This window comes from Mauremys reevesii, linkage group 15 (assembly GCF_016161935.1).
Source record: "Mauremys reevesii isolate NIE-2019 linkage group 15, ASM1616193v1, whole genome shotgun sequence".
NCBI lineage: Eukaryota > Metazoa > Chordata > Testudines > Geoemydidae > Mauremys > Mauremys reevesii.
Genome location: NC_052637.1, coordinates 21,000,202 through 21,020,212, shown reverse-complemented (window position 1 = coordinate 21,020,212; position 20,011 = coordinate 21,000,202). Strand labels below are relative to the sequence as shown.

At 49.4% G+C, this 20,011-nt stretch overlaps 1 protein-coding gene across 10 annotated transcripts in view; it reads right to left on the bottom strand.

The window, feature by feature from the left end:
• Positions 1-10,536: 10,536 nt before the first annotated feature.
• DNAH9 (dynein axonemal heavy chain 9) overlaps positions 10,537-20,011 on the bottom strand; it is a 370,057-nt gene continuing 360,582 nt past the window's right edge. For 9 of the 10 annotated variants that reach the window (XM_039501326.1, XM_039501324.1, XM_039501325.1 and 6 more), the window contains 2 exons: positions 19,573-19,962; positions 10,537-11,695 (listed from right to left, as the gene is read on the bottom strand). In XM_039501326.1, the coding sequence (XP_039357260.1) occupies positions 11,468-11,695; positions 19,573-19,962 (618 nt within the window). In that variant the 3' untranslated portion in view covers positions 10,537-11,467. Of the gene's footprint in view, positions 11,696-19,154; positions 19,311-19,572; positions 19,963-20,011 lie in introns of all 10 variants that reach the window. The other variant, XM_039501323.1, reaches the window with a different exon arrangement.

Genomic DNA, 20,011 nt, shown 5'->3' with positions numbered 1-20,011 from the left:
GGGGAAGAGAGGGCAGGAGCCAGCCGTGCCGAGAGACCCAGTGTGGGTCTGTTTGTAGGCAGTTCTGCTCCCCTCACGTCACCTGAATGGTGCCAGTGGGGTGAAGCAAGGCAGAGAATCTTCCCCAACCTTGACTTTAGCTCCTTGTCCTTTATGAAGTAACATCTTCTACCCTCCCCCCACACCTGTTGTCGTAGACATTGCCCTGCCCGCACCTCAAACCCCTCCACCTCCATTTAGGAAGAAATGTTCCCTTGGGCAGGTTATGCCACTACTGTCTATTACAGTGGTTCATTCCTGGGCCATGGCTCATTTTAATTCATGCTGCACCCTGGTGGAGCCATTGCAGACACTGGGGCCTGGAGCGTCGGGAGGGACGTAGCTATTGCGATCCTTACACGTTACAACGCCTAACTAGAAAATCACAGGTACAAGAATGGGATCCCCAGAGCCTGAGCAGGGCTCCTACACAGTGAATGGGGCAAGACTGGCACCTCGCAGACTGCGCTGCACAAAAGCTAGCATGCTAGGCAGGGAGCCTCCTAAACTAGCCAATGGGAGATGCTAAGGGGATGGGTGAGTCCAAAACCCCACCCCTCTCTGTGACATAGGTGCCTAGGGCCCAGCTGCAGGGAGGTGCCTAGCTCTGCCAGCGATCCATGGCCAGGAGCCCATATCCTGGAGCCAGGCAGCTTTGGCACCTATGCCATTTTTAGTGGGAATGAGTTAGGCTCCTTTGTCATGCCACACAAAATGGCTGGAGGCAAAAACTTTGCCTAGCCTATCATGTCTATCCTAGCAGTTAGTACTTTTGCCTGGGGTATGGGAGCCCCAAGTTCGAGTCCCCCTTCTGCCTGGGGGAGAAAGGATTTTAACAAGGGCCTTCTGCCTCTCAGCAGGCCGCTCTAACCACTGAGTCATGAGATGTTCTGATGCAAGGCTCCCCAGTCTGTCAGGTTGAAACTCCTCTGGTGTGGAAAAATAATTAAAGAGTGAATGGAGCAGAGGGAGCGAATGCTGGGTCCTTCACCTCCAGGGCTCTACCCGACCCACCAGGCTACAGAGTTGTTCTTGTTGGGGGGGGGGGGGAATTGAACTTGGGTCTCCCATGATCCAGAGAAGTGCTCTCACCACTGAGCCAAAAGTTATAAGGTGGGCACCACCACCATTGCTTCCTCCTCCAGCAAGCTTTCAGATGGGACTCACTCCAGTAAGCAGCCTCCCAGTGTAACCCACAACCCTCCTGGGTGTGGTGCTATGTCCCATGTAGTGGCACTGAGACATGTAGAGAGAGATTAATGAGTCTGCTCTAAAGCCTAAGCTAAGAGGCACGTGGCTTTTAGCTCATGCAGTAGAGTGTCATGCATTTAGTTCCAGACATCCCAGGTTTGATCCTGCCTGCCGACGACTGGGGTCTGTCAGTGTTACATCAGCACACCTAGCAGCTTGGGCCCTGCACACAAGTTAGGCAAATGCCTCTCTTCCCCTGGTTTGTGGATTGCTCCAGACACCATGGGGCAGGCAGCAGTGCTCATCCCCAGAGGCAGAAACATAGGCACTGAGGGATTTTACCATGCAAATTTAAGCATGAGAGAGTTTTGGTGCCTCTGGGGTTTGGCAAGAATTTTGTGGATCACACTGGAGCCTAAAACTGGACTGAGGTGCCTAAATCCACACCTGAGTCTGAGATTTAGGCACCTCAGTAACTTTATGAATCCCACCTGGGATCCACTGCAACATATGGCTCCCCAGACCAGCTCTGCCCCACTCAATGCTTTAAAGGGCAATATTAGGCAGTTAGGAAGCTGATTCACTCACCCTGGACCAGACCACTCTCAATCCACCCCTTGAAGCTTTCTGTAACAATCTTGATGAATAGCCTGAGAGTTTCCAACAATGAACCCTGGAGACTTTGCATGTTGGTAAACAGACATGTGCTAATGCCTCACACATGCTTTATAGCCCCAAACGATTCCTCCACACAACAGGCACAGCCATTGCTTGTGTTCTGAGGGCTGCCTATGGCTCCTTGAAGGTCTTATCGCTGCCAGAAACCATTTCAAATGACGTGCACAATCCTTAAAGTAAATGCATTTGTCGAGTTGCTTGACCAATTATAGCCATTTCAGAAACCATTCATAATAAACTGCTCAAATCTAATAACCCAGTTCTAATTACGTGTGCTAATTCTGCCGTTCGGGTGCTAAAGGAAATGTATCTGGAGCTGATGAATTATGGCTGGTTTTGTGCTGTAAATAATCAGCAACTAATGTGCACATCCCTTATTTAAACATCACTGTGGGCTGACTACCAGTGGGATTTCTAAGTGTTCATTAAGCATTATGTTAAATTTGTCCCTAAACAAACCCACTGTCCATCAGTCTGTCATTCAACTGGGGTTGCTTCCCCGTTTCATACCCTCACCCATGCCTGTCGTCGCTGATCTATTGTACTGGCGGGGGAGGGAGGAAGGGAGGGCTCAGAGTGGCCCCTATATTTAGATTGTCTAATGCTTTCCATTATACAGGATTCTTGTAGCCTTTTCTTTGAAAAGTTCTCACACCGCCCTTGTTTGCAGCAGGTCTTCGAGATTTAGCAGGTGGAAAGCCCTCAGGCTAGAGAAGTACCTTTTCTTTAGCCTAGGATGTTTTGTTCAGCATTTGCTGAGATAAACGTTTGAAAACGACCATTTCCCAGCCCTTGCTTTCATTCCTTAGGGAAATTTTGGCAGCCTGTCAACATGTAATAATCGACTTGAACATTGTGAAGAGCCAGGCCCACGCTATGCCCAAAGCAGCTTGTAGATGAGTGGACTCACCCCTGTGGCGCCTCCTGCTGGTCTCTCAGGGAATTAGCTCGATTCCAGCTCCAGAGCGCCCTCTGCAGGCCAGTGATCCACCTGTCCTCTGGCCCCCATGTCCCTCCCTGAACCCTGGTGCCCTTTTAAATGGGGTGCTGCCCCCTGGCAGTAACCCCTTTCTCTCAGGGTCTCCCCTCCCTGGGAAACCCCCACCCTCTATCCCCACCTCACCTCAGTGTATGGCTACTGCCAGTCATCGTCTAGCCCCCACACCCTGGGGCAGACTGCAGTGTCAGCCTACTCATCACTGGCAAGGAGTGTTTGGACCTGCTGCCTTGGCCTACCCCTGGGCTGCCCTCTGCAACCCCTAGTATCCCTTGGCCTTCTGCTAGGCTGCAGCCTGGGGCTTTCCAGGCTAGAGCTCCCCAGCTCCTCAGCCTGTCCCCAGCCCTGCTTCACTCAGGTACCCTGTGTCTAGCTTCCTGCAGCCAGGCCCATCTCCCTCTACAGGCAGAGGAAGACTGTCTGGGCTCCTGGCTTCCCCGGCCTTCTTTTAAGGCCCTGTTGCTCAGTTTGGGGCATGGCCCCAGCTGCAGCCACTTCCCCCAATCAGCCAGGGTTTTACCTTGCCCTCTGCAGGGCTTTTCCCACCCCTTCCAGGCTGGAGCAGGTGGTCACCGCGCTACACAGCTCCATACATGGAAGCATACGCGGCACTGTGAACACCTGGGAGCTGCCAGTAGACGGGGAGAGCTGGGCTGGTCTGACCACTGGACCCCATGCATGGGTCCCGTGGCCAGTGGCACCACATGGGGCAGGAGCTCCCCCAACTCCTCGGCTAGGGAGAAAGAGAACACACTGGCCCCAGCAGTCCATCCCCACAGGGGGGTAACAGCTCTCCCCTGCGAGCAGTTAATGCCATTAGTGCTGCCAATGGTGTCAGCCTCTGCTGAAGACACAGGGTTCACACTCGGCTGATGCTATAGGAGCAGGGGTTGTACACAATAAGATTGGATTTTACCTTTTTCCTTAAAAAAGTCCCTAAGAAATCATGTTAGTTAGGCTGTAACCTAAAGCTCTCAAAAGTTAGGACATGCCAGACTTACAGATGTCATACAACTTTAATCCCCACCCCCGTGAATATGCACCCAGAGACAGCTTTAATGACATGATCACATACCAGTTTTTCCATAGGACCCCTGCCTCATTCAGTGCCCAGGCTGGATGCACGAGGGGACTGAATTGAAGTTGTTCGGGTAGCCTCAAATACGACATTCCCTCACTGTCAAGTGCTTGATGGGCTCTAAGGCTGTTCACAAGCCTTGCTTTGCCCGGGTAGCTGGAGCACAGGGGACTGGAACACTTGGCACTGTAGTGGATCTGTCATAGGCATGACAGTGAGGCAAATCAATTGAAACAGCTTTAGTGCTACATTCACTCAGCTTAGGGATTACAGGATGCCATAAAGGTGACATTGTACAAACCAGTATTAAATGGAGACACCCACACAGAGAATTGGTCCTTAGAATCAAAGGCACTGAAATTCATTTCCTCTGCACTTGAAAAACAAACCGAACAAAGCAGAGCACAATAAAACCTGCTTTAAACAACAGAAAGTCCTGTACCAAATGGGCACATGGGGCCTGTTGCTACCAGGCCTTTTAACAGGCCATGATGCAGGTCCTACAGCCCCTGGGGCACATAGGTACGTCTTAATTTTCATGTGGCAACAGACTCAAGCAGTTAACTTGTCTAACATTGTTCCAGTGCTGCCTGGCTGTGACAAGTGTCAGGTGCTTCAGTTATTTTGGCTGGCAGCTGGCTGATCCCCCTCTGAAAGCACCCTTCCCTTCAGGCAAAGGCTGTGTGCTTCTTTCATGGTGGTTCATAAAGGGACGGCACCCTCGGTTCCTCTTGGTCTCCAGTGGTGCCCAGAAGGCTCCAGGTGTGTTCTGACCCCGTGGCTCTGGGAATGCAGTAGGGATGGGTGAACTGAGCAGACCCTGAACTGAATCTTGGAGCAGGCTTGTAAATGTCTGTGTAAGGCCCTCAGCTCTGTGCAGTCTCCCCTGGGCCCGAGCCACATAGGCCACAGGCTTGCTGCAGAGCTGGGACCCTTAGCCCTGCTGGCCATCACCTTAGTAACTGGGCGCTGTCTATGTAAAATCAATAGCAAGAGCAAAGTCCTTAGGGCATGTCTTTTCAGTCTCCTCTCCATTTCTCATTTCAAACACTTCATGGGAGAGGATAGTTGGGTCTTTTGTCCTTTTTAAGAAATATTTTCTTACATTTTCTTTTTTTGTGTGGTTTGTTTTGGGGTAAAGGGGGGGGGGTCAGGCTTGGGGCTTGGGAGTGGAAGGAAGGTCAGGGCTGGGGGGTGAGAGGCGGTATCAGTATGTGGTTGCATTCTTATGGTGCAGCCTTGTCCAAGAGGAAGGTGTTTGCAGTGCTTCCTGGAGCCACTCGGATGCTGGACTGGCCTGATCTCCCCATGGAGGTGACTGCACAGTTAGATCCCTTCAACAGTGAACTTTGACGGGAAACACTCACCTCCCATGAGCACCTCCTGTTGGGTGGGTGTGAACCTGTACTCGCTCTCTTTTCACAGTGCCCTGTGGGCTACTGCCCTCATTAGGCGGGTCCTCAGTGGCTCCGCTCTCCGGCTAAATCACACAAAATCTAAAATGGAGGAACCCCTTCTGGGGTAACAAAGTCGAACATATGGTTGGCCCTCTTCAGCCCCATCTCTGGGCCTTCAGTACTGAGTATTATCCACTTCTGGGGCGTACTCACTTCCCTAGTGGCCATTGAGGGTCCAGGCCTGCCCGCAACTCCTGATCCCAACCCAGGGACCCTACAAATAGCAGCCACATGCTGCTTTCTTTAACAGTTGCTGTGACTGCATTCCCTGAGCTGCTTCTCACTCTGGCCCATCACTTTCCTGGGTCCTCTGTTTGTTTCCTGTTTGAGCAGGGTCTCTCCCAGGCATCCGTGCATGGACAGTTTCTCGGTCTCTGTCCTGATTTCTCAGGGGTCTTCTCCCAGGCCTCTGCCCCCTTTTAGTCAGGGTTCTCCCTCCCAGGCCTCTGCACCTGGAGAACTCCACAGTCCAGTCTCTGCTTAAGCACAGTTTCTCTGCAGTCTCTACCTGTGGTGTCTCACAGCCTTCCACTCCTCCTTCATCCTTCTGGTCACAACAAGCTGTCCTACTTCACCCCTGCAGCACCTTTTAACTGGGCCTGCTTCACTCTGATTGGCTGCTTCTCTGCAGCTTCTCTAGGCAGGCCTGGAGGACCCACCTTCACTGCTCCATTCTTGGGTGTGGTAGGCCTGTGAGGCCTCCAGCAAGGGGCCTCAAAGGGTCTGGTACACCCAGTCACAAGTTTCAGAGTGGTAGCCATGTTAGTCTGTATCAGCAAAAAGAACGAGGAGTACTTGTGGCACTGTAGGGCCTAACGCATGTATTTGAGCATAAGCTTTCGTGGGCTACAGCCCACTTCATCAGATGCATGCAGTGGAAAATATAATAGGAAGATATATATACAAAGAGAACATGAAAAAATGGGTGTTGCCATACCAACTGTAATGAGAGTAATTAATTAAGGTGAGCTATTAGGTGAGCTATTATCAGCAGCAGAAAAAAAACTTTTGTAGTGATAATCAGGACGGCCCATTTCCGACAGTTGACAAGAAGGTGTGAGTAACAGTAGGGGGAAATTAGAATAGGGAAATAGTTTTTACTTTGTATAATGACCCACCCACTCCCAGTCTTTATTCAAGCCCAATTTAATGGTGTCTAGTTTGCAAATTAATTCCAATTCTGCAGTTTCTCGTTGGAGTCTGTTTTTGAAGTTTTTTTTGTTGTTGGAGTATTGCAACTTTGATATCTATAATTGAGTGACCAGGGAGGTTGAAGTGTTCTCTGACTGGTTTTTGAATGTTATAATTCCTGACATCTGATTTGCGTCCATTTCTTTTGCATAGAGACTGTCCAGTTTGGCCAATGTACATGGCAGAGGGGCATTGCTGGCACATGATGTCATGTATCACATTGGTAGATGTGCAGGTGAACGAGCCTCTGATGGTGTGGCTGATGTGATTAGGTCCTATGATGGTGTCCCCTGAATAGATACGTGGACAAAGTTGGCAACGGGCTTTGTTGCAAGGATAGGTTCCTGGGTTGGTGTTTTTGTTGTGTGGTGTTGCTGGTGAGTATTTGCTTCAGGTTGGGAGACTGTCTGTAAGCGAGGGCAAGAATGCTTTGGCCCCGGCTCACCTGAGCTTTTGGGCTCTCTGATCCAGGCTGCCCTGGAGCACTGCTGTAGCTCAAGAGCCGAAGGCCTCTTTACCACAGCCAGGGCTTGAACCTCAGCTCTCCCTGATGTACCTGGGAGCAAGGGTCTAGCCACCACTCAGTTCTTTCCACTCCCATAAGGCTCCACAGAGTGGGGAAGGAGGTGGGCAGGATAGCTCCATGCAAGCAATTGCCTTAAAGAGCCATGCACCGCAGATGCCCACCTTAGACTAATGCATTGCTCCTAGTGAATAGCCTGGCCAGCTGCATTTAATTACCTATTTTAAACCCACACAGTTAGGAAAACACACAGTTTTTTCCCCTAAAGCACCAAATGATTTGTTCTCGAGTTTCTTGTACCATTTCTCACCTGAATCCTAGCTGCGATGGTTTTCAAAAGGATGAGGGATGAGCGCCTGGGTGACATTTCTAGTGTCTATAAATATCTCCCAAACACCCAGCTGGCCCAACTGGTGAATTATGCAGGAAGAGCTTTATCCATAATAAAACAATTGGAGCCGTTTTGGTGTCGGCATCCCATTTTTCTTCAGATGGCAGGAGAGCAGAACAGGCGATTTACTCTGGAAAGAGCAGTCGGTGCTTGGGGAATGTAATGAACTTTTCCCTTTCCTGCAGATAAGTGGGTATCTCAGAGGGCAGCACTGAGCAGAAAGAGGGGCTAGTCCGCTGAAGAAAGGATTTAAAATCAATGCAATACAATGGGCCCAGCATTTATACACACCCAGCCTCTATAACATGGTCCAGAGTTCCAGTAACGTGAATGTACAGCTCTCTGGCCTTGCAGTATTAAAGAGAGATGTCAGGCCAGGCAAAAGGTAAGGCAGCGGTCCCCAACGCAGTGCCCGTGGGCGCATGGCGCCCATGGGGGCATCTAAATGCGCCCGTGTCCTGGCCGGCGGTCGAAATTCAGCGGCATTTTGGCGGCTGCTCGACTGTCACCATGGTCCTTCGCTGAGTTAAGGGTTTTATAGCTACACCACTAGGCTCTAACCCCCACGCTACCGTCTTTGCACTCACTTTCTCTGGCCCAAATGACTCTAAGTGAAAAACAGACAGAGCTCACCCCATGAGCATGCCTGGTGGTAGGGTTGCCATAGGCAGGCAGTAGGGTTGCCAACTTTCTAATGGCACAAAACCAAATATCCTTGCCCCGCCCCTGCTCCGAGGCCCCACCCCGTCCCTCCGTCGCTCACTCTCCCACACCCTCACTCACTTTCACCAGGCTGGGGCTGGGGGTTGGGGTGTGGGAGGGGGTTTCAGGTGTGGGAGGGGATGAGCGTTCTGGGGTGGGGCCAGGCATGAGGGGTTTGGGTGCAGGAGGGGGCTCTGGGCTGCTGCTTCCGGGAGCTGCATGGACCCAGGGTACGCAGGGAGCCTGCTTTAGCCCCGCCAACTGGACTTTTAGTGTCCCAGTCAGCTGCGCTGTCTGGAGCCACCAGGGTCCCTTTTCAACCAGGCGTTTCTTAACTTTTGCATGGCCTGACCTTTCTCTGCATCATTGCAAGGCCACGGCCCGGAGCCCTAGGATCCAGGCCCCCTACTCCACTAGTTCTTTCACTATTTATCCAGCAGGCAACAGCTTCAACCAGTGAGACTGAGGGAGCCCCACAGAAGAATAGCCCAGAGCCTGATGCTTCGAGCACTTCTTGTGAGGGGTGTCAGATCCTTGTTCAAATCCCTTCTCCCATGTGATCACTGGTGAGGACCCTCACCACTGGGCTAAGCATTATGAGGGAAGTTGTCGCAGTGATTTGTGTGATGTTTCCTGAGGGGCCCACCCTGTCAGGCAGTCTCTGAACACACCCACCAGACCAGGCCTCACACGCAACAGGACTGAATACCTGGCTTACCCCAGTTTGAGACCTGCTCTGTGGCTCAGGCAGGAAATAAGCCCCGGGATGACTGCACTGCACACGCCCAGAGGCAGAAACATAGGGGCGGAGGGAACTTTTACTGCAAACATTTTAGGGGCCAAGTGAGTTTAGGGTCCACCAAGATTCAGCGGGAGTTTTATGCATCACACTGATCCCAAAACTGGGCCTTAGGCACCTAAAGCAGGGACATAGGCACCTACCTTCTTTGGTGCATCCAGGCCAAAGTCGTGAAGATTTGCAAGATACTCGAGCTGTGGTGAAGCATGCACAGAAATGCCCATAAGACAATTCAGCGGTCCGTGCAGGGTTTGGATAGTGGCAGAAAAGACAGCATAAAGCCACACACTGAATGATGCAGATAAAAAAAAATACTAAGCAGTGGAATTAGACAGGTTGCCTGAGGGGGAAAAGACCTTTCCTCGCCTCAGCGATCCTCTGGGAGGTGCCAAGCCCAGGGCAGTGCACCGAGCCCCACCCTTCCCCTCTCACGGAGTTTGGTGCCTATGTCTGGGCCACAGGGAGGCACCTCCCTCTGCTTGGGAAGCTCAGCTGTGAGCCTGCCCATGGGGTTAGGTGCCTACACCATTTGATTCACAGGCAGTGGTGGCCCATCTTTACAGCTTCTCAGGGACCCCCAGGTCAAGTCCTCTCGGCAGCTGCAGGGGAGAAAGGGTTTGACTATGGATCTGGTATCTCTCCGGTGAGTACGCTGGGCTCTGGGCTAGTCTGATGGGGAATCTCCCAGTCTCTCCTGTTGAATCAGTTGCACGCTGGATAAATAATTTAAACAAGGCATTGGAGCAGGAGGACTGGCTCCTGGGTCTCCCCGCTGAGTGCACTAACCCTCAGGCTAGAGTCAGGCTCATGTTGATGCTCTTTCTCTTTCATTATTAATCTACAGCAGGCCAAGGGAGCCCCACATCTGACTATCCCATAGCCCAGCAATTAGGGCAAGCCCCTGAAAGCTGGCAAATCACTCAGCCCCCTTTGGGGCTCCCCAGGTGAGTGCCCTGATCAATGGGCTAAACGTGATGAGGGAGCACCTGGTTGGCTCTTTTGTGTAAGCTTCCCTATAGGGGCCCGGCCCAGTAGGTGTGCTCTGAGCTCACGTTCCAGACCAGTTAGGCGGCGGAGCGCCTAGCTTCCCTCAGTTCCTGACTTGCTCTGGGGCTCTGGCTGCCTGGCGTGGGGCTGCAGTGCAGCACATGTGAACAGGCAGAACCATTTGCTGCAAAAATTAGGTGCTAAGCAAGTTTAGGTGCCTACAGGGTTCAGGGGTAGCTGGGGCAGAGCTTCTGGGATTTGGGCTCCTAAAGTGGCAGTAAGGTGCCTAAGTCCCTTTTGTGAATCAAGCCCTTGCAGTAGCGATCATGAGATATTTCTAAACTGCAACTACCTGCATACTTTCCCTGGTCCCTCATGTCATACACACGATTCATTCTCCCTGCGCAGTGGGGTAGTGTTGATATTTCAGACCAAAAGAAACAAATGGGAGATCTCGAGGCAAGTCCAAGAATAAAGATTTTATTAGGAAATGTACACCCTTCTGAAATGGTTTGCTTTACTTAAATAATCTGCATCTCCCTCATTCAGCTTCATTAATAGCCTGGCGGCGTTCTCTCTCCTTCCAGTGTTCCTAGAGTCTAAAGGGATATCAGTGAGGAATCCTAAATCATTTAAAATCATTTATTCCCCTAATGAGTACTGTGCTCCCTGGCTTTCCGAATTTTTCTTCACACTTCACTGAAACATTTGGTTGGATTAAAAAAAAACAGTGTAAAGAATTACAAAGCTTATTCAATTTAGCCAGATCCAAAGCGCATCTAAGTCAATGGAAAGACTCCCTCTGACTTTGACTGGCTTTGGCTCAGAACCTACACAGAGGAAAATATAGATTAGGTCAAATTTGAGTGTAACAGCCCTTTCATCCTCTGGATGTGATAGATATGGGGCCACTCCTTCAGCTGGTTTAAATCCACGTAGCTCCATTGAATGAATGGCAATCTCCTGATTTATAGCAGCTGAGGCTCTGGCCACAGTTTCCAGTCACATATATAAAAATACCTAGCTCTTACGCAGCACTTTTCATCAGCAGATTCCAAAGCACTTTACAAAGGTGGTCAATATTATATCCCCTTTTTACAGATGGGGAAACTGAGGCATGGAAGGATAAAATGATTTGCCTATGGTCATCCAGTAACCGAGCTGGGAACAGAACTTAGGCCCTCTGAGGCCTACATTGATAGTCCAGCCACTAGGCCACACCACCTCTCCCGTAGATGCATCTGCTACTGCATGCTACATCCTCTTAAGAATTCATTTGCCAAGCTTGCTAAATGCCTGCACTCAAAGAGTTAAGAAGACAAAGGGTTTTTTTTTTACTCTACGTATATTATTTTAGAAATTGCTTGAATGTGAAATGGTTCAAAGCTCCCATTGAGACATTCTCTGTTGGTGAAACTCTGTGTCAATCAGACCCTAAATTTGCAGAAGCAGCGCCACCCCAGCTAGGACCCATTTGGAAGGGTTTTCTTTAGTTTTCAGGTTAAAAGTCCACACATAGGTTGGCCCTCTCTGACGTGTTTTGTACACGGGACATGGGTACACGCTGCGAGTGTCCTGTTTGTCAGCAGGAATGGCCTTGATGAAAATAACGGGCATGGCTGGAGTCAGATCCTTCAGCCTGGCATCTGTCATCATCCCTGTCTGCAGAGGAAAGAAGAAAAGGTTTTAAATGCCTTTGAAGGATGCCAAGACTTACCACCAACTGGGTCCCCTATATGCACGATCATTTATAGCCTCCCGCGCCTTCCACAGCCTGTTTCCTGCCATGTATTACTTCCTGACTGTGCCCTTTGACAACTCTGCTGCTTGTGCCCTGGCCCAATGAAGATTATATTATATCAAAGTAAAGTATCAGACAGTTCTAACCTCTGGACATCTGACATCTCACCCTCCCTCACTCCTGCACCAATCACTTTCCCCAGGTTAGATCCCTGCTCCACTTGGACTCCTGCGGACACACAGCACTCCTCTGTGCAGACGCCCCCTGGCAGGACGTCCAGAGGGAAGAGATGATCCAATTTGCATGGCTGTACATTGAGCATCTCAAATACTACGTTTGGTCTGACTAGAAAAGACCTCAGGAATGATGCCCAGTGTCAGTTTGAGGGGTGACAGGCATGAATGTTTCAGTGCAAAGTAAACACGTGACTTCGGTCAGGTGAAAACATCTTCTGTTAGGGGTTAAAATATGCATGGAGGTGCCAAGATCATGTGTCCAGCCACTTTCATCAGCTGCCTCTCTCTAATGTAGCTTATTCAAAGGGAAAAGGTGCAGTTATATCCTGACTCTAGCTGTTCTTACATCACAGGGTCCCCAACCCCTCCTTCCCCCCGGACCAGGATTCTGACTCTAAGATTGGGAGACGAATCCTGAAGTCCCCATGCAGTGGTTTTTCAATCTTTGACCTCACTGGGCTCTTTGCTGGAGCAAAGACTAAGAGTGGCTTCAGGGATCAGGGTGTAAGATTGTAACCAATGGGCTTTTATTGGCTATTGCTCTTGAAATGCGCTACAAACGAACAATGGCAACACTCCAGTCACATCCTGGAGAACATGACCCCATCCTGCAAGGCTGTGTCCAGCAATGCCCCTGGCCTCGGAGAGTGAGGAAATCAGTCCTTCCCCCGCATCACCTACACCCCCCCTCCTCGGGCCAGGGGCAGCTCTAGCTTCTTTGCTACCCCAAGCACGGCAGGCAGGCTGCTTTCGGCGGCGCACCTGTGGGAGGTCCCCGGTCCCGCGGATTCGGCGGCTTGCCTGTGGGAGGTCCCTGGTCCCACGGCTTCAGCGTACCTGCCACTGAATTGCCGCCGAATCCGCAGGACTGGCGGACCTCCTGCAGGCAAGCCGCCAAAGGCTGCCTGACTGCCGCCCTTGCAGGGACCGGCAGGGTGCCCCCCGCGGCCTCTGGCTTGGAGCGCTGGTGCCTGGAGCCGCCATGAACACCTGATCTCAGACAGAGGATTTATGCACCAACATGAGCAAACTCCCCATGACAATGGGATCAACTGGGCTCTGCTCTCATACACTAAACTAGAAAAAACAATGTGTCAAATTACAGTGACTTTCACCCTGTGAAACCCATTGGGGTTGCACTGGGTATTTCCAGGGCAAAATCTGGCCCAGTGTTAAACATATCCTAATAAACTTGTATTTGACCAATGTGAAATGATGGCGCCTTCCAGAAATAGGAAGGGGGCAGCTTATTTATTGGCTCTGAGACAATGTCCATAGGGACCCACAGCTGAGCAGGCTGCTGCTGTTTGGTTTTTAATATAAACCCTGGCTGATTAGCTGTATACAAAGCACAACACTCAAAGGGGCAGAGAACAGATCATTAACAAGAAGGGAAGTACCAAGGGACCTGTGAGCTCGCTATGCCCTTGGCGATGAGAAGGGGCTTTGGGATGCTCATTCTGAACCCTGAATGGGGATTAGTTGAATGGCCCTGCCTACTAGAAAAGCCTGGGCTCCTACTACCAGGGATGCTAATGGAAAAGCGAGGATACGCATGGGCCATTCCGACGGAGAATCGTTTGTAGTGAGTGAGTCTCCGGTGTCCTCTGCACAGCACAGCTCTGCATCAGCAGGTTGCCATGACCCAGCAGAGGAAGCCAGATTATGTCAAACTGGCTGGTTTGCTTCCCCCACTTTGGTCTCTCAGGCAACTACTGTCCCTTCTTCCAACTGTAAAATGATTTATCTCTGAGTCCCCTTCTGGGAACAGCTTCTATAACTGCCTGATGCAGGCCAGAGAGAGGGAAATACAAACAAATATGGAGTAGGAACTCGTACCTCACTGTGCTACAGGGACTGCCTCTCCCTGAAGATTAGCTTCACAGATTATTTTATTTCAAATGTTCCCAAACCAGTATTGTGTGGTGAGACTGAACCTATCTAGTGATTTATTCAGTCCTGGCAATAAGCAAAGTAAAGTAATCACTCTTGCACATACCCCGCTATCTTAATTTAATGTTAACAATACCATTTGTTATAAGAAGATAGTAATGATAATACTGGACTCTTATATAGGACTTTATATTTTCAATGCTCTGTACAAACATTCACTAATCCTTGCAACTGCTCTTGAGGGTGCTACATGGCAAATGTTGTTATTGTGTATTATTTTTACACATATCCTTTTAATTTGTTGTGACTGGATTCTGATCAGATAGGTTGTTTATTGATGGCAATAATGGAAATAGATTTTCCATGAAATATTCCATCTGTTTCTAGGTTGACAAGGGTTTCAATCTCTCTGAGATATCTCAAAGGCACTTATCCTTGTTCTATCTCCGGGCTGGGTTTCATTTGCATTTTTATCTCCCTGACGATCAGAAATGAATTCTGCTTTGAAAACAACTGTCCCTAACTGCTAGCAAGGTGCACTTGTTACATAGCAGCCCTGGGTGTCCCCAGAGACCCAGACTCTCAGATCCCGATGGCGAACTCTTCTCCAAGAGCAGTTTGATCTGTTCTGCCTTCTCAAAAGCTAGCTGGAATGGTGGACAAATTATATTGCCACGTTACACGGGAATGGGAGCCCAAAGCAAGCTACAAACCAGGGGGTATTAGCAGTAGGATTAAATCTTTAGACCAGTGCCTGAGTCGCCTTTCTCCTGGATGTACCTAGAGGCTCTGCTAACATAGCACCATTTGCATGCCATCATGTTGGGGTATAATTGACTTGATATAATTTTCTTGGTTTCTTTACAACCCCATCCACACTGTTTTGCTGCCTTTTAATTGGACTTGCCTCTGACCTCAGGTTATACAGGTTGTGTGTGTGAGGGGTGAGATGATATGTTGGGTGCATGGGTTGGTGAGACATGGGCAGGGCAGAGGCAAGGGGAGAATCCCATTTCAAGTTGGGGCAGGTGAAAGTATTCAGCACCTGTTGGTTTAGGGTTCTGCAGGAGATGTACAGGGGGGAAGAGACCTGTCCCTTGGCCAGGAGCAGTCCTAGCCATTTTGCCAGCCAGAGTGGAAAACATTTTTGGTGACTCCCACCCCCCTACCCCCTGAGTGGCTGAGCCAAAAAAAGAAAAAAGAAAAAGAAACAGAGGGGAAAAGTGACTTCTCTGCTCGCCTGCTCGAGAATCAGCCGTGCCCTTGTGCTCATGTGTCTGTTCAACAGGCGGAATCCAGCAGTGGAGTGGATGCTTGATTTGTGCTACCCAAGTGGGCCATGTGGGAGGGAGAGTTTTGCCCTGGGTTGATTGTAGGGTTCAGGGATGGATAGAATGGGGTTACCAGGTTAACTCTACATCAGATTAACCACAAATAACAGCCCATGTATCAGCAGGGGATGACAAGTATTCCCTCTGAATTCACCCTGAGACTTTGGGGCTCTCAGCTGCAATGAGAGCACCTAGTGTGGGCGCTAGCACAGAGGCCATGGAAGTAGAGCAGCACTGTTGGTTGCTGGTATCTGGTGGACCAGGTATCTCATGATTAGCAGAGACACGAGCCTTCAGTTCATGCGATTCAATGCGCAGGCAGCTGCCCATAGGAATATATCATCCACGATTTACTGGGGAATGCGATTCCAGACATTGCTTGTATTACGGAAGCCTGGATTGGAATGCTCCTGGCCCTGTTTGACTAGCGTTTGTCTGGCTAGGGCCTCAAATAGGTGAGGAAGAGTTTGGCCGAGCTGTTTGTATCGGTCTTAGCCTTTGGGATGTGCCCCATTCGAAACATGCACTCGTCAGGAACTATGGAGGTGCATGGGCCACCTCACCATCCCCATGACTCCTCTCCAAGCTGACTATTAGAAGCATGTAGGCTAAATGCAGGCTGTGATTGTTCCTCTTCAGGGTGGACCCCACCACAGGGAGCCTTTGTAACCCCCAAGCTGGTTTACTGCTGTGTGCTTTACACGGAACTACTATGGAGGCATCAGCTGGTGCTGAATGCAGCAGTCTGTTTGTGAAGGCAATGGGGGCCATGAGCGCAGAACACCATTGCTCAGTGCACCCGCGTATTTGCTTCCAAGGGCAATTCAGTGTGTCACGTATGCTCTGCAAAGCACCAAATGGAGTAATGCCCAGTTATCAGAAAGATCACCTCTCCCGCTCTGTCCCATCGTGGTATCATTATTACAGTCCCCTGGGCTGGCATCACTGTTGGCTCCTAGGATTAAGCTCTGTATGGCTAGTTGCAGGGCATGCAGTGAGCAAACCAAAACTCTTAAAGCAGCCTTCCAAAGCATGCGTCTAATCAGCTTCATGGCACCATTAGCTAAATTCTCTGCAGAAACTCTGACTTCAGTGGAGCTACACCAGCAGGGAATTTTGTCCCCTGTACAATCTGGTAGGTTTGGCTTAGTTTAAAGCTGGCTGTTATTTATAATGATTGATTTATAAATGGAAGGTGCCCAGGTGCGAATACAAATAGATACAGTAAAAATCTATAGAGGAAGTTTTTATCTTCTTCTTCTGGACATAAAATTGGAGGTATCATCTTAAACATGAAATAGCTTTTCTAAAAGCAGCAAAACTCCTCAAAATACTTACTCTAAATACCAGTTGTCATTCTTATCAGAGGATAAATTTTCAGTGGATATATATCCCAGATGGGCTGTGCATCTGTGATACTAATTCTTCATTCATTAATTTATACTGGCCCCCACTAGGATGCAGGTAAATGAATAGCTCCATCAGATGTGGGATTGATGGTTCACTGTGAACTATGAAATACTCAGATGTTCTTTTTCTTTCTTAAAAAACGGAAGTGCAACGCTCTGAGATTGTGAATGGTTCTATCAATGTTCGTGTTCAGTGCTTTTCAACTACAGAAAACAAAATAACTGGAAACATACATTTGTAAAAGATGAGATCATTTTTGGAACACATCGCTAGAGCTGAGCAGAGTTACCTTGATGTGAGAATTAGCAGGAGCAGTTAGAACCATAGCATGATCCGTACATGATTGCAGGGGCTACACTAGCAAACTTCCCAGCTGTGATCCATCACTGCTGAAGCTCCAGCAGTGGTAGCAAAGGTGCAGGCTACAGTCCCAACAGGACTCAGGCATTTTGGTCACCATGTTATCTAACCCTGCAAAACTACCAGCAGCCATTTCACTAGGTTTTTAATAAGGCAGGATTAGAACATTCTTCCCATCTGAGCTGTTCTACAAGGAAGGATCCATTATTCTGTTTTATCCTTCCTGGTTGATATCATTAGTTGAAAAAATTAGTTCCTGCAGGCACTTGAAATCTAGTGGTGCTTACCATAGATTCAGGATCTCACGCCCTACAAAGGGGGCAGGGCTTTTCTGTGGACCCACCCTGTTGGCAGTGGTTAGAACCCTGCACACAGCTGCTGAGAATATTCCACAGATTCATCAGTGGCAGGTGTATCTTGTTAATCTCACCAGATGAGGAGGGAGGTGAGTGTGAATCTCTGGTCAGACAGAAAGGGGGGCAGAGAAAGCGAGGATGCAGGAAACCCTAGGAACAGCCAGATTCAGGAAGTGTGCTGTGGTTGGTATATGTTCAGTTACTGAGATTTCAGTTACCAGTAAGGCCAAACCCAGCGAGGAGGTAAATCTGAGCTTATGCAGTGTGTGAAGTCTTTATCTGGAGCAGGACAGGAACTCCACCTGCTCACAGTTTGTTTGTATTTCTGTTACTGTCAGAATTCCTGGGGTCTGTAGCATTCCAAACTCACTGCGCATCGCTACACACCCTGAGATGGAATGGGACCTGGAGCCTTATCTTTCCCGGTCCTCTTATAGTCACTTCAAGGAAGGAAGATTATAGATAAAAAGCCACCGCTCAGCTTCAGGGTAGGAGTTCTAAAATGTTCTAGTTCCAAGGATGGTGATCACATTTAGAGCCTTTCCTAATTTCCCATCCTCTGTGATAAACTATTTTAAAGAGAGAAAACTTAAAAGCTTAAAACTCTTCAGAATCCATTTGATTTGAATTGCAAGGTCAGGATGAGATTCAGCATTTGAGACTTCACCCTCTCTACACGGAATCCTAGTACCAAGTCCCGTCAGGGGGATGATCTTCAAGGTTGAGTCTATGAACCTTGACAAGAGCTGCTACTGAAAGAAAAACTTCCCCATGCCAGGGGGTGGAGGGGAGAACTCAGCATAGCTAAGTGAGAGACCCACTTTGATCAGAGCTCACTCGCAGATCACTGGCAGCAGAAGCATAACACAGGCTGCCTAGAGTAAGAGCTGCATGAATCACTGTCATTTAATTCCTGCAAACAGCACAAATTGTGAGTTATGCGACCACAGACGTGGCAACCTGCAGGAGCAGTCTTGGTGGGAATTCGTCATTCTAATAGCTTTCACTCTGCAGACTGAAATCCCAGCGGCTGACAACTGTCAATGGGAATGTCAGTGACAATTGTTCTTCAGGATTCTGGCTCCGATGCACTACACTGTAGGAGCAATGTGACTGGCTGTGTAGTCACCAAACAATGTCTGAACACTCCTGCGGGTAGGGAGTGTGCATACAGCCCTCCAGTCCTGCCTCCTACTGACTGATACCCCACCCTGGTCAGGCCAGCCGCTCCTCTGCACTAGGACCACTTTCAGATACCTCTGCACAAAGGCTGTAAAAGATCCCTCTGCACAAAGGCTCAATCCCTTGAAGTACTTTGGTGAAGGGTATGCCTGAAGACTGATGTATCTTTGGAGCCAAACCCAATCCCTTCTCTTGTGGGATCCACCATGGCAGCATTCAGACTAGATCTGTCACCTGGACTGAGGAGTCCATGGACACTTAGGTCCAAGCTAAATTGGTACCATCAGTGGGTCCTTGGGATCCTGGGTTCTGGCCACATGTGGAGTTGCATTTTGATCTGTGGGAATTCTCAGATCTGAGAAAGCTGGTTCCATCCCATTCTCTTTTTGCTACTCCCAGGGCTCCTAAATTGGGCACTAGAGCTTCTCTCCAGCCATTGTTTTCTGTTGAGTTGACAGGCTTATCTGGGGCAGGATCCACTCTAGGGTATTGCATCCCTGGTGTATTTTGGCTGCCTGGTTCTCCAACTCCTGCCTCTGTGACATTACTGAAAGTGAAGCTTCTGTGGGAGGGTGATAAGAGCCCTGGGTCCCCCTCCCCAGCTCCACTCACATCTTAGCTCTGTCTTCATCCTCCTAGCTCTGTGCTTTTACAAGCTGAGGTGTTGATATGTTCTCTGGGAAGGGGAGTGCATGTATATCTCAGGGCAGAACTCGACCCCTCGTCTGGTAAACTGGTACAAGTTATTTCAAATAAGTCCTAGAGTCCCTGGAGAGAGGAGATTGTAGCAAGCATATCAGCACCAGTACAATAACAGTTTGCCTTGTACATGTGTAGGTCATGTGTGAAGCAATACCATGGGCATGCAGAGACCCTGCAATATCCACATGTGCAGGGATGTCATGGTCACGCGGAGACTGTGGTCTCTATGAGACAGAATGTGGGCTTCGGTTGTAACCATAAACACCCCAAACAAATAGTGTATAAACTGCAGTGACTCATCTTCTCATCAAGTAATTGCTAAGCTTACCTGCATATCCCAGCGTGCACCTTCCATGAATAAACCATGTACGTAGGCACCCTCACGGGGAGGGCTGCTCAAATCTTCGCGGTTCCTCTTTGTCACATCGCACTGCAGAGTCATTTTATCCAAAGGCCACTCGTTCTTTCGGGCCATGGACTGCATGATGGCTGTCAGGAAAGACTGAGGGTTGAAGAATCCCGCTAGCCACACAACAGAGGGCAAGACAAAGTCTCCTGTCCATGTCTCAAGCTCCTTGATGCGGCTGAGCAGGTCAGCAAACCAGCCAGCCAGGCCAGCCATGGAAGGATAAGCCCTCCTAGTCCAAGACTCGGGCACAGTGTCCAGGAAGATGGCATTCTGTAGGTTCTCCATATCGCTTGTCATTGTCAGCTCTCCCTGGTGGAGAAGAAGAAAGAAGAGGATAATAGGCAGATACACACTACTG